Here is a 14,412-nt window from a genome sequence, read left to right as displayed (position 1 = left end):
AAGGCGGCAGGTCCATCTCCTCTCATGGCTCTGGACTGAGCCACTGCTGGGAAATGCTGCTCAGAGCCACTCCTGTGGCACATCCCTGCGCTGTGCAGCATGGCAGGCAAGGGACCTGCAGAGCTGGGACAGGCGCCTGTGCCCACCACAAAGGTACGCTGGGATCAGACGCCACAAGAATTGATAGGAGGCCAGGAGCTGTAGGACCTATCCCTGTCCCAGCACCCCAGCAGGCTGCGTCACTGAGGATCTTCCCAGCAGTGAAGAACCCGCCTCTCCTGGGCACAGAAGTGCGTGGGAAACCACTGGCTGGCTGAGCCCTCGCCTGCTTTGGGTTCCTGACAGGCACCTATTTAGAAGCGTGCAAACAGATCCAGTTTAGCCCATCGGGCCAGTGGGTTCCCTCCATTAGCAGCAAACAGGCTGCTGTACTGGGATGAGAGGCGGCAGCGGGCAGCTGAGGCGCTTACGCCAGGGTAGCCTGCTTAGTGTGAAAGGCACACTTCCACACACAGCCCGGCGCTCTGCTTTTTAACAAGGGTGAATTCTACACAGATGAAAAGCTTCACCACTGCCCCCCCAGCAGTGTGCCTGTGAGGTGGCCCTCGATGCCAAGATCAGGGTAACTCTTAAGATCACATTTTAAGAGGTCTAAACTCTAATGCTGTTCTTGCATAAACAGAATAGAAAGAGAAAAAAAAAATAGAAGCTCAGAAGCAGCAGCATTATAGCAAATTCCAAGACAAAGAATAGGGAAAAATAGTCCCGTTTATTTGAAGATTTGTCACTAACGGGTACATATTAAGGAGCAAATCAAGTCCTAACACAAGCTGGAATAAAAACAACAATTACTTCAAGGCTGAACTTGACCCTAGAAACATTCCTGTAAAAATCTGTGGCACTTCAGCTGCTTGCCTGGGAAACGTAGAGGACAGTCACAAAGAGACATTTTCATTTAAAAAAAAAATAGTTACATTTCTTCAACACAGTTCTACTCTTACGTAAAAAATGGAACAAGATGACTTAACTAAGCTGTTAGGAAAACTCTGCAAATCTAAAAACTGTTTTGCTAAGCCAACAGGGGAGTCTGTCAGTTGAGGTATAAGACTGTTTTTCTTCATTGGTTTGACTCATCTATTCGCCGTCGACAGAACGGACAACAATTATGCTGGAGTACGAGAAGCTCATAGTCTTCTGTGTGAAACATCTGTTAATTAGAAACAGATTTAGGGACAAGTTAGCCTATGACTAGCTGAAAGAAAATGCAAACTGAGCTCAGCAGCTTCTCTACGGCACAGACATTCTGAAGCTGCCATCACCAGAGAATCGGTCCTCTTTCCATTGCTTGAGAGCACTATAACCCGGAATGGAGCAGCAAGCATTTCACAGGCCACTGCCAATGTTGCTGAAGAGGTACAAACCAATTAATTACTTTTGCAGAAGGAAGGACAAAAATTAGACAGTTTCTGTGTAAGCAAACATGACTGAATTCCAGTATTTCAAAAAGCCATTCCCGAGAGGGGAAGGAGAGGGACGGAACCACAAGCTAACTTAGTTACTGACTGATTCTCCCTGCTAGACCAGGCTGAAAGTCCGAGAGACAGAGCAAAAAGAAATAAACACAAATCAGCACTTGCTGTTCAGCCAAGGTTTGCTCGAGAGGCTCTGATTTGCTGTCAGTGCAACTTCTCAAATTCAGCTACCTCAAAGTTTTCAGAAGGCAGCTGCTCCTCTGTGCACCACACAGCTTAGTTTTTGGGTTTCATGGCCTTCTCTGTCTCTACATCATTCAGGAATTTCTTGAATACGTTTTAAAGTATGAGGTTTCAATTATTAGAATTGTTTCAACCATATGGTTCTCAGTAGGGTTTTTTGTTTCTGTTTTTTAAACCTCTTCATGTAAACGTTACCTGAAAACACGATGGACACATGGTAATGGAGGCATCTGGTAGCAGGGAACGGTAGTACTGCCACCGCAATGGCTTTGGCCAGCGTTTAATCAGGACGTCCCTCCGGCTCATTGACTGGAGAACAGCACGATTCACAATCACTGGAACAAATTCTGAGCCTCCTTGCTGCAGGAGAGCAGGTTTAGAAAGAATTACTGTTACCAACTGCAAAGCCCTTTGAGGGTTAATTGTTGTAAGAAGCAAAGTAAAATTCAGTAGAAAAAGCTAATACAGAATTGCCCTGAGTCTAGTCCCCACCACACTCACTGTCAGTTTCGTCAGTACCTTCAGTGACAGCAGCATCCAGCCACATCTCTAACGTGGCCTCAGTGAGCTTCCATTATTCATTTCCTTGTAATTTACATTTCCTTTGAAATAACAGCCGTGCCCACAGCCTTTACTACAACCTCACAGTAACAAGTGGTTTATAGGGGTACTGCCTAGACACACAAGTACCCTAGGGGACAGCCCCAGTCCATCATTGTACGATGGTAAAAACAAATTCCAGGAACGTTTACTTTAAGATCTTTGTTGTTTTCTGGGTTTGGGCCTTTTGTTTGTTTGATTTTAAGAGAGGAGTTAACTGGTAAATCCCTTTCCCTCTCAAGTGCCACCCCTCTCTCCCAGTCCCCTACTTTGTGTCTCTCCTGTGGTAGTTTTTGTAACACATCCACACCCGAAGAGCAGCAAGGATTGTAGTGAACATTTTCTATTAATTTCTGTTGGTAGCAAGAAAGAAACAACTGGAAGATACAAGTAAGGTTCTTACCTCAAAGCTCAGTTTTGCTGTAAAGGGATCATCGTCTTCAATAATATCTGTGCTGTCATCGAGCCTCAAACTCTGTGCATCTAGATGTGTTTGTTAAGGAAAAAAAAGAGTTCCCACGAAATGAGCTGTCCTCACAGAATAAGTATGAAAGCATACCAGCAGGACTGGTATTCTTGTTGCTCCAGAGTATTCTCAAACTGCTACAGTGCCTCAGTTATTACAGAAAGCACTAGAGAAGGGCTTACTGTGATTCACGGTGACTGGGGAAATTTATCACTGCAGCTGCTGTGGAACGGCAGAATTGACCACAAACCAGTACGGCATCAGCTCTGCCTCCTTTCCCTCTCTGCCCTCTTCTGATGTGACAAAAAGTGAAGTAACCTATTTAAATTACATTTTTGAGCAGCTTTAGTCAGTGACTGTGTTTTCTTGCACATTTCTCTGTACCTAATATTATATGGCCCCCACAGCAACTGGGAGCTCTGGATGCCAAGGCATTACACACCAGATTCCAACCGGAATGGTTATGACGGAAGTCCGTGCTGGTTCGCCTCGGCTAAGAGATGGCAGCCTCTAAAGTAAGCTGTTAAAGGACGCGAATAACACACTTCAGATTCTCCCCATTCTTTACAGAAAGCAGTTAAAACAGAATGAGTAAAGCATGGCATTCCACTGTTAAAAAGAAATATTTTACATGATTAGAAACAAATTTTCCTGATGAAAAAGCTTTATAAAATATTATATTTACTTAAAGCATCACTTTGGTGGTTGTACTAACTTGAAAAGGAAACACGACACAATTGTACTTACATCAGTCATATGACAAAATTTTAAACCTGGGGGCGGGGAAATTTCAAGATCGTTGCTTTTTTCCCCCCTAAGAAAGGGACCAGAAACCAGTTTTAATCAAAAAGATACTGTCACTCATCATCTCTTGCCATTTGTTCTCTCTTTTATTCAATCTTGGAGCTTCAAGATCAATGAGAGCTACAGCTTCTTCATCCGTGATGCCATCTTCCAAATAGAACTCGACCAGATGCAGCACTTCTAAAGGGGTGGGAGACGCAAGGGGCATTTGACGTGCAAGAACTCAGAAAACACCTCCTAGAAGATACTGTGCCCCTTAAGAAATGAACACCCTCTGGCTTCTGTTATACAAAATTAAAACGAACCCCAAACCCCTCATCTTCTCCAAGGATTGCATCTGTGTTAATGAAACACTTTATACATTCAGCGTCCCATAATAAAGCAATGCTTTACTGCTGCAATGAAATCCAACAATCCCTGGGACAAGAGGCAGCCACTTAGTGAAATCTAACATTAAAAGGACAGATTTGTTTGCCCAAATAACATTGCGGAAAGAACCAATGAAGTACTAGCCTACTCTGTTCAGTTAACGTTTATCTACTTGAAAAGCGCAAATGTGATATTCCAACTTACCATAGGAGGAAGCGGAGAAGACGAAAGGCTGTCTGCAGTTAATGCAGACGTTCCCCAAGTTATTTAGCAAAGGGTTGTTGGTAGAGCACCTATAACACAAGGGCACAAGCTCCTGCAAAGACACGTACAGAGCACGGTAATCACAGAACAGCACAGCCTGAACTCTTTGTTTTCAATTAAATGCGGGCTCCTTAGGTTTACACCACTGATATTACATCAGCGCTAATCTGGAGAAATACCGCTGTGAAATCAAATCCTTTAACATCTGAAAATGCTTTCCCTTTTTAATAAACCAGCAAGTTTTCACATTAAAAATAGCTGTCTTCACCATTCTAACAATTAAATTTCCACCTTGCCTTTGCAGTAACAGAAGCAGAATTCTGCATCAAATACACAGTGACAAAAGAACTCAAAAGGAAGGTTACTGAAGCAAAGTTTTTTGCCCTAAGGTTTGGTCAAATTCAAGTTCTCCAATTAATTCATCTCTCCTCAAGAGCACAGTTATTTTAGGCAGTTCTTAAGACTGCGTTTCTATTATTTCAGGTGGCCAGGTGCATGTTCACTGGCACAATACAATTTATTTTTAGTGAGTACTCCATGAGACACGGCTTTATGGAGCGCTGCAGAAAGTTAGACTTCAGTTAAAGAAGAAAAGGTGTTAAAATAAGACTGAAGGAAGGAAGGTCATTCAAGGGATAGGGGAAGGAGGGAAGGAGGGCTAGGAGTGGGACAAATGAAAGTGACCTCCAGCTGGAGAGGGAGACAAAGACTGTGGAGTAATTGCATGTGGATCGGAGAGAAAAAGGCTTGACAGAATTAATAGGCAGAGAGGAAGGGAGATGCAAGACAGGAGAGGGAGGATGGAAGCTGCCCATGAAGAAAGGACTGATTTTAATTTGTTCTCAGGAGCAAAAGGAAGCCTGACCTGAAGAATAACAATAAGAGGACTGCGTTTCCATCAGAAATATAATTATATCACAGAGCTATGCATAATATATTTCAGATTTTTTCGTGCATACAGCAACTCAGACTCTTGGATTAGGCCGCATATTAACGACTAACATGAAACACATTACAACTTACTTCACTGTCATGGAATGGCTTGGATCGGATTGTCAGGCTGCCCAGCTCAATTGATTTCTGGAACCTAGCTGGGATCTGCAGTCCCTGTAACCTGTCGTAGGCGTGACGAGCCAGCTTATATGCACCAAGAGCTTTACTCTGTTTTGCCAGGGCAAATAATGTATTGCTATAATTTAGTTAAGGAATAAAAATACATATGGCACTTAGGAAAAATGCAATACTCTTTCTAATCAGGGAAGTTATGCAATGAAGCATATCCAACACCGGTACTTTAAACAGGCTTTAACAAGAGAAATCTATTTACATAATTTCATTTAAAAACAAGTGTGAAAGGTCTATCAAAACGTCTGTGGGCAATTATTAGCAAGGTAAGGAATTGCTTTGGTTAAATATCCTGACTCCTTTTACAGAATTTCGGCAATTTTAGGGTGAATGGACTTTTCCCCAGGCAAAAAAAAAATAAACTAAATAAAATCTTACAACACCAGCAACCCACTGACACCAACTAATACACATGATCTTATTGGAAATAAAGCATATGCTCTGTGTCATTGACCAAAGGTTCTCTTTCCCCTTCATCAGTGCATAACAGTAACTGCTGCTTAGAAAGCTACTGATCACAAGGCATGTTATGAATGACTTTATGAGAGATTATACATTTATAAGTGAGGAAGTTATGACAAGGAAAGCTAACATCCCACCCAAAGCCATAAATTAAGTGAAAAGAAGAAAATCCAGCCTCCCTGTGGCACCCAGTGACCCCTCCTGTTATCTTTTACAGACAGGTGCATTTCCACAGGGTTCACACAGACTGTTCCTGAAGAACTCCCCAAAGATGCCACACGCACTGACGAAGCTGCGCAACCCTTCGCCTGGCAGACACCGCACCGCCCCCCCAGCCTCATGCCAAGCAAAACCTCCGCCCCCCCACCCCGCCCCCATCGCAGGGCAGTCTCCTTGCAACAACGCTGGCTCTGAATCCTGACAACACCCTGCTGCAGCGACTGCTGCCCGAGAACTTGCTTCTCTGACAAAGGTGATACACCAGACTGGGTGGGTGGTTTGGAGAATCACATGTTATTTGATTTGTGCAGCTCTCCAAAACTACCTTAAAAAAAAAAAAGCGTGCAGTTAAACACACAATGGTTTGAAGATGCTGATTAATTCCTTAGGGACAAAAGTAATTTTCCATTAACTATAACCAACAGCTGAAACTGAAGACACCGTACAGGAGATCTCTACATTGTGGGTGAACATCAATTATTCATGTATCTCACAAAATAACTTCTAGATTTTGTACTGTATTGGAAGGATACACTTTTGAGATCCCCAAAGGAGTCTCCTTTGTTAAGCTGTGAAGCAGAAACCTGGAAATATTGAAGAGGGTTTCAGGCAAGTGGAAACTGAAAGGCTCCTCCTGCAGTATTAAAAATACAGACACATATTGCTAAGCTGGAAAACCAACAACTCCTATCACTAAGCATCACAGCACTAGGCGTCTTAAGTACTGTGCTTCTTTCATACAGTTGCAAAAAGAGGAGGTGCTGACAGAATATAGCAAGTGTATTTTGCATGTCTTTATCACCAAAGCTGATACCTGCTACAGGCAGAAAAAGCGAGAAGGAGATACACGTAGCTAAACCAGCATCTTCAACTGGCTATTTAAAAATGAGGGCAGATAGTGCAGTCTCCACCACGGCAAGGCCTGGAGTAGTGTGGCCAGCAAAGACCTCCATAGCACAACCCCTTCTTCGGGGCAACAGCATGGATCAAGGGTTCTCAAATGTTTTACAAAGGATATTTTCACCAACCGTGGCGGCAGCATTACTGTAATTGCTGGGAGTAGCAGAAGCTCCTCACTCATGACAGCTTAGCGTTCTGCAGTAGTTTACACACACCACTACTGATACACATCCCACGTTGTGGGAATCCCTAAGCTAGGGTGCCTTCTTCTGTCCAATCTTGTTTTCCCCGTGATTAAAGGAAAAGCCAGCTGTAGCCCCTGTAGGACCAGAGGCTCAGGTCACTGTGGAACCAAACCGACAGAGCCAGCAAAAAAGGGCTGGAGGTGGGAAGTCAGCCACCATCGTATCGTCTACCCACACTGAGACAAGCCCACTGCAGTTTTTAGGAACTAAGACAACAGAAGTTCTTGTACAGTACAGCAGAAGGCAAAGAAATAAAGTTGTGATACAGTATCACTAATCTACGCTCAGTATTTTATTTGCCTGAAAAGTTATTACTTATTCCTGGTTATTTCTGGACTCCCTAGAGAAAAATGCTCAGGAAGCATAAATACACAATTTCTAAAGTGAATATCTTACAGTGTATCTTTGAACAGAGTGATAGACATGGTAAATTTCTGCCAAACGCTGGAAGTGATGAAACTTCTGTAACATTTCAGTCTTCTGTTGTTCATTCTCTGTGGGAGGCAAAGGCATTAGTGTAAGTCTCCAAGATGACTTTATGAGACTCAGTTGGAAGAAGAGAGCATATTATCATTTTAGTGCTAGCACTTCCAAAAAAGGTATGTACCAGTTCAAGTGTGCCCCATCTACCTGTGCAAACCACACATTATCCAGACTTGACATTTTTCTGAGCAAATTTCTGGTCTAAACCAAGCATGGTAAAACACGAAACAGTTGATGCAATGATTTTAACATAGCTAGAGGCTACAGCATAGCTAGAGGTAGAAAGTAGTAAGTGTGCATCACTGGAAACCTCATCCATAACTTCATAGTTTACAAATAAAATGAGTTTTGAAACATTTGTTTCATAAATATTAAATATATTACTATGCCAACTGGAAAAGTCTGCATCTCTATAAAATACCTGAGGGGTAACGGATCAGCACTATCATGCATCAGCTAAACTGCAAAGAAAAGGTACTTAAAGCACCATGCAAAAGGCAGTATTATCAATCTTCTGTATTCATTGTTACTAAACTACACCTATTAACTACTGGCTCCACCTCTGTCCCAGTGAAATACATTCAGAAGACAAAATGATGGCTAACAAAAAATTAGTTTTATCTCTGTTGGCAGAAGTAATCTGTGAAGTACCTCTCCAACCTATGTTCCAATACTAGATGTACCTTACACTCCAAGATCATCTTTTATTTACTGGTACATTAACCCTCCAATCATTTCTCCAGCTAAAGTGTGCTGTGGGAAGGTGCATGAGGATACAGGGTCCCAAGAGACAGGATTTTGATTCCAGTCAGATTTCAAAAAGGAGGCTTACGCATGCTGATGTTGCTGTTTTGGTTATTTGTTTTAAATAAGCACATGGGAAAACCAGTGGGACTACAAAAATAGCACAAGCCAGAGTTACAGACAGCATTAAAAAAAAAAAAAAAACAAAACAAAAACCAAACCAAAACCAAAGGCACCCAACAGTGAAGTAGTTGCAGCAATGCTATCGCAATTCAGTAATTGTTTGTCTACATGCACAAGAAGGTAACAAATATAAACTTCCTTTCAGTTACTCACCTTGGGCTATATCTAAACACTGCATGGAAAGCATCCAGTAATAATAGGCTGCATCGTTAAATCGGCTTTCAACAACAGCATTGTGCGTTAGCTGCTCCAGCACTCTTACAGCTTCACTCTGCCTGCCAGCCTTGTGAAATGCTACACAGAAGGCCAAAACAAAGAGGATTTTACAGTGCGATTATATCAATTAACTGAAATTAATGTTTTTAAATTAAGAGCAGTCTATTCAGCCAATATCAAATAGTCTATCCACGGCAGGATAAAAAGGATTATACGCTGGTATTTTTCTCCTTGAAAGCAGTGACACTAATGGAACATGAGAAGCATCTGTAGGCATTTTGTGGCTTCTGCGCTGTCTCAGCAGCTCTTGAGCTCACAAATTTTGAACAACAGTGGTTGCTTTTTTTAAAATATAGAAAAGAGAAAAAACAACTATGATGATTAGATCTCTCTACAAGCAACGGCAATCTCTGAACACTGCAAGTCACAACTTCATTAAAAACTACAATAAATTAGTGTTTGAAGTTAGTACTCTGTTTTTTAATGCTGAATATTTTGAAAGAGTACAGCATTTACTCTATCCTTGTATCATTTATTAATAGCATTTCTTTATCTGATGCTCAGAAGCCAGTATAAAGTAAGATCCTGAATTCTCACTTGGTAAACACGCATTTGGCAAACGCAGTCTTCATACAGGGTAAGGGGGATGGAGGGGGAACCAGCCCCAAAACACCCAACACCACAGCGCAACTGCCCCAGGTAAACCAAACTCTCACACAGCAACACGACCACCTCCAGCTCACCCCATGCTGGGGCATTTGCTGAGCCGCAGCAGCACAGAGCTTTGTGGAACAGAGCGGGGACAACGCACCCATATACATGCACACAAGTTCTATGCGCAAACTACCAAACTGCCCTAACACCAAGTGCTCAAAGGTTTGGTGGTGAGACACGCAAATGAGTTTTGTGTGGCGACAGATCACGTCTGGCACGTTCACTATCTTGGCCCTTACAGCAACCGCAGTTACACACTTGGATCTGAGCTGGCTCTGGAAACAGCAGATGCAACAGTCACATGGGGCTACACCTGAGAAAAAGGAACTATACCAAAAGCATGCTGGCTCCACACGGAGCTTGCTTCGACATCTCCTTGTTCCTGGAACAGTTCATGAATTAAGTTTTGCAGGCTGTCCACATGATGGAAGGTTGACAGTTCTCTTTAAAGGTAATTTTATAAGTCTAACAAAATACATGAAAATTCTTAAAGATCCAGGAATGTACAAACCCAACATTACCTAAATATAAGTAAAGACTATGCTTTCCACTCAGGTTTATAAGGTGGCTGCCATATTTTGAATCCTATTGTGAGAAAAATATTAATAAAGACAGTTCAGATTATATGCTGTTGCCACATGCCACACTCACATATACAATACGATAGAAAATCTGGACCTATATATAGATGCCATCATTTTTGATAGATCAATCACATTTTCTTATCAAATAAGGAGCCTTCCAGCTACTTTAAGACCAGTATGAAAACACGGATTCTATTTGGTTTTGAATCCCACTGACAAAAAACTCTTCAGGGCAGAGACTGCATAATTCTGTATTGGAAAAGTACGGAGTAAATTTCGACTGACCAGTGATCTGTCAGTGACATTTTTACCTTTTTGGGCTTCTTCAAATCTATCATTCTCTGCTAGCCACTGAGCATAAGGGACATAGACATCATCTTTGAATTCAGGATGCTTTTCACTCAAAGCAAATGCCTGAGGTAAAAAAAAATCATTTTTAGAATACTGCATGATTTAAACAGTTAAAGGGTTTAGAATATTCCATGGGATCAATCCTTCAGCTCTAAGTAAATTCACAATAAACATATGTAACTAGAATGGAGAGTGCAATCCATATTTTCTCCAGTATGAAATTAATGTGTTTTAAAATAAAAAGCAACCAACAGCAAAAGAAAAGAAGCTAAGCATAGTAACAGTCTGGTTATTGAAACAGGGAAACTTGCTTGTGCTTGTCTATGAAATGTAGTAGATTTCACAGCAAGAGACAAACAATATTTTTATTTTTACTGAATATATCTTCTAAAGAAATTGAAGGAACACTATAATTGCAGTTTAGATTCACTTTCTAAACTCACTAACTAGTCAATAGAGGACCAAGTCTGCAATTTTCTATAACTGAGGGAGGGGGTTTGTCAATTCCAGCAGCACTTCGAAAACATTTCCTGAAGAAACTACACCTGTCAAAAACTTCATGTGAAGAAACAAGAACAAAATTAATGGTGACCCCAGTCGTGAAGTGTGTGGTACTGGCAGACCCATATTTTTATGGAAAAAAACCCAACAGTGAAGTCAGAACTTTACCTAATCAGAAGCATAAATCCAGTTATAGAGTGGGGTCCACACAAGCACAGCACACATTCATCAGATCTAAATTATGTATACGGTATTCTCACCTGGGTGTGTCCAAATTATAAATAATACAGTTCAAAACAGAATTTCCCATGATATAATTACTATTTATTCTTTCTATTGGGATAGAAGCATCCCATGGATTACCATAGGAAGTGGGCAACTATAACTCAACAGGCAAAAAAAGATGCTTGGAAGTGAGATCGAGAAATAGTCAGCCAGGAAACTAAATAAAATAAATAAATGAAAAAAAAAAAACCCACAACAAAAACCCCCCCAACAATAAACGACCAAAACCAAAACCACCACCAAACAAACACTGAGCACACAAAATTAAGTTAAATACTCTGCATCCCATTCTACAGAAGCCTCTCCCTTCGCTAGAGCGGTGGAGCAGCCAGATGTTTCTCTCCCTGTCCTGCAACCAGACAGTAAGCAGCAGTGGTTTTAAACACCAAAATCAAGGGCACGCTTACTTCTTCCCAGCGATGAGTCTCCACGTGGAGATGGACCAACGCTTTCAGGTCACCAACCTTGATGTAGGTTTCTGCTGCATAGCCAGGGTTATCAAGTTTCTTAAAATAGAAGGCACATTTTGACAAAGGCTCACGCTCAGCTTTATCCAGTTTTCGAGCAATTTCAATTAACCTAGACCCAGTAAAAAAAGAAAGCCAGAAGTTTCAGGCTCTGCCTTGTTTTGCCTTTTGTTTAATTATTGTAATAACTTCACCTTTAATCAGTTATTATTTAATAAATGTCATAATAGTAGTGCCATGCAACACTGTTTAAACAGTTTTCAGTAAACATTCCAAATTCTTTTTTTTTTTTCCCCGCCCTTTTACAAACTTGAAACCCATTCCTTCAACCTTCCCTCATACTGCAATTCCATGTCTTGGACTCCTTGCACAGTCATGAAGACAGAGGGAGGCAGTAGGTGCTACATGACACGGGACACACTTCCTCAACCCCAAGCTGAACAAAAGGCTCCTGAACAAACATCACTCCACTTTGCCACACAGCAAAACCAAGGCAAGGGAGGGCTGAGTGACCTGTCCCAGATGTGACAGCGCAGCAAACAACCCATAGTGCCGCCCATTGCAAATCAAGGAGAATCTGACCAGTGCCAGTAGCAGCCACAGAAATTCTAGGGATTCTGTGCTCCAGTTTGTCTTCTCCACCCACTAGATGATTACCCTTAACAGCTTAAAAGAACCTAATTAGGCTCTCGCATATAAGCACTGCTGTGGTGATTACTCTGAAAAGCTTAAGGCATGCATATTTCAGAAGACAGTCTCATAGTACAGAAGAGCCCATTCAGACTCTCATTGTTTTAATGCATTTGTTTTTGTAACATATTTATGTCCCTACCCTCTAAATAAAAGCAACTTTTAAAACATTTTAAATTGTAGATGTGCTTCAAATACTCAATTTGATATAAACAAAGGCATATATCAAACCAGTTTGGTCTTATTTTAAAATTATGCAGAATTCATATAATAAAAACTTGAATGAGTTATTACATTATGTCTGAGATGGAACTAAAACTTACACATCAACCCAGCCATGGTCCCCGCTGATTTCTATGGCCTTCATGTGCTCGCCTGCAGACAGGTACATCTCCACTGCTGCTTTTGGTTCATTGATATTCTTGGCCCAATCTGCTTGTTTTTTTATTAGCATCTTTGTGTCTTTGGGGTCCCCAGATCCCAGAAAATCCTGACACAGTGCAACACAAAAGTTTGTAACAATGGTTGTCACCAGAAGGTAATGCAGTCGAAATTCTAAAATACATAAAAGGCTTTTTGAATGAATATCATTATGTCTGCTAAGAAAAGAAATAATGAACTGATCCAGCCTTCAGCAACTAAGCATCAAGGCCCAATGTTCGGGAGGAAACAATGGCAAGTCTCCCATTTAGTTAGTTTTCAATTAAAAAAAAAGTGGAGATTCTGGGAGGGCCAGGAGAAGTTGGATACAGATGCCTCAGAAGTAATAAATATGTCCCCTCTTGATTTCTTGGAAAGCTTGCTCTCTGTTGAGCCTGTTCAAGTGGATACAAATTATGATTTCTGTGTGCTTTTCAGAAACGTGCCTTTCCAAAACAAAACAACACTCATCTCAAAAATGGCAATAGATCAATTCCAAGTTTCAGATTTTACAAACCAAGACTGTATGGTTTCATTCTTAAAGGTGACCCAGCCCCACCCCATGCTTAGTTAACAACAGTATACCCATTTAATCATATGTTAGCACCAGAGTAATCAATTAAAGGCTGAAATTTCATTTTCTGCAAAGACACTTCATAATTATATTACAATATATCAAAGAAGTTCTTTTATAAGGACAGAATGACAGCTGCTCAAAAGTGGGAGAGACTCTGAACTACTGGTTGGACTCCTGCAAGGCAGGCAAACACCAAGCCTGGACTCTGTCACGATGACCATTTTGGAAAGATTTCTAATAGTTTGTTCAGCTTCTTCTGCCAATACCAAAGCCCTGGCACCACGTGGTTCACATCTGTTGACATCATGTGTCAGGGAAAAAAAAGAAAAAGAAAAAAGTACTTCAACACCAGAGGATTGATTAAGGGCAATTTTGTCTGTTAACAACAGACTACTGTCCATTAAAACAGCTTCTATCAAATGAAAAATTACAACAGAGGAGAAACAGAAAGGAGAGAAGAGAGTGGAAGATTACCTTATCATCTATGTTTCTGGTAAATTCTGATTCAGATTTAAAAAAAAAACAAACAAACCAAAACAACGAACAGGCAAAAAAGCCCACAAAAAGCACCCACACAACAGATCTGTTCCGCTACCACAATTCAGCAGTTTCCCTGACGCAGGCAGTCGACAGGTACAGAACTGCACCCCATCTCTATGTCAGCTCATAAATGAGCTCCAGCGAGGCTTTTGCTCTGGCATTATCTCCTGCCACACAGTCCCAATGCCCGGGAATAACTATAAAGATGTCGTGGTAATCTTTGAATACGAAAAACTGCAGCAAAAGAATCAAGTTGAACAACATCTTTGGCACAACTTGTTTTCCATCTTAGGTCACCAAAATAAGTCCAAAATCAAAAGCTCAGCTTCTTAGAGTATAAGGAGGTTATTTGTGAGTTCTTAGTAATTTGTGATCTGGTGCTGTGATAACGAGCCTATGACCAGATATCAAAGGACTTCCTGACCTCTGCCTCCAGCCTGGACCGTCTGGCCAGAGCTAACCGAAGTCAAGCACAAGCAGCCAGATTC

General features: G+C 41.3%; 1 protein-coding gene across 9 annotated transcripts in view; it reads right to left on the bottom strand.

Annotated features, from left to right (window-relative positions):
* Positions 1-750: 750 nt before the first annotated feature.
* Positions 751-14,412, bottom strand: part of IFT122 (intraflagellar transport 122) — a 32,360-nt gene continuing 18,698 nt past the window's right edge. For 7 of the 9 annotated variants that reach the window (XM_054216086.1, XM_054216078.1, XM_054216079.1 and 4 more), the window contains 12 exons: positions 12,711-12,877; positions 11,638-11,809; positions 10,405-10,507; positions 8,733-8,873; positions 7,566-7,663; positions 6,558-6,658; positions 5,242-5,407; positions 4,159-4,270; positions 3,637-3,765; positions 2,719-2,798; positions 1,911-2,075; positions 751-1,207 (listed from right to left, as the gene is read on the bottom strand). In XM_054216086.1, coding sequence (XP_054072061.1) covers positions 1,118-1,207; positions 1,911-2,075; positions 2,719-2,798; positions 3,637-3,765; positions 4,159-4,270; positions 5,242-5,407; positions 6,558-6,658; positions 7,566-7,663; positions 8,733-8,873; positions 10,405-10,507; positions 11,638-11,809; positions 12,711-12,877 — 1,524 coding nt within the window. In that variant the 3' untranslated portion in view covers positions 751-1,117. Of the gene's footprint in view, positions 1,208-1,910; positions 2,076-2,718; positions 2,799-3,636; positions 3,766-4,158; positions 4,271-5,241; positions 5,408-6,557; positions 6,659-7,565; positions 7,664-8,732; positions 8,874-10,404; positions 10,508-11,637; positions 11,810-12,710; positions 12,878-14,412 lie in introns of those variants that run through there. The other 2 variants (XM_054216081.1, XR_008468682.1) reach the window with 2 other exon arrangements.

Source organism: Rissa tridactyla, chromosome 10, assembly GCF_028500815.1.
Source record: "Rissa tridactyla isolate bRisTri1 chromosome 10, bRisTri1.patW.cur.20221130, whole genome shotgun sequence".
Classification (NCBI taxonomy): Eukaryota; Metazoa; Chordata; class Aves; order Charadriiformes; family Laridae; genus Rissa; species Rissa tridactyla.
Note: the sequence above shows the minus strand (reverse complement) of the source record. Positions and strands in the feature narration are given on the sequence as shown.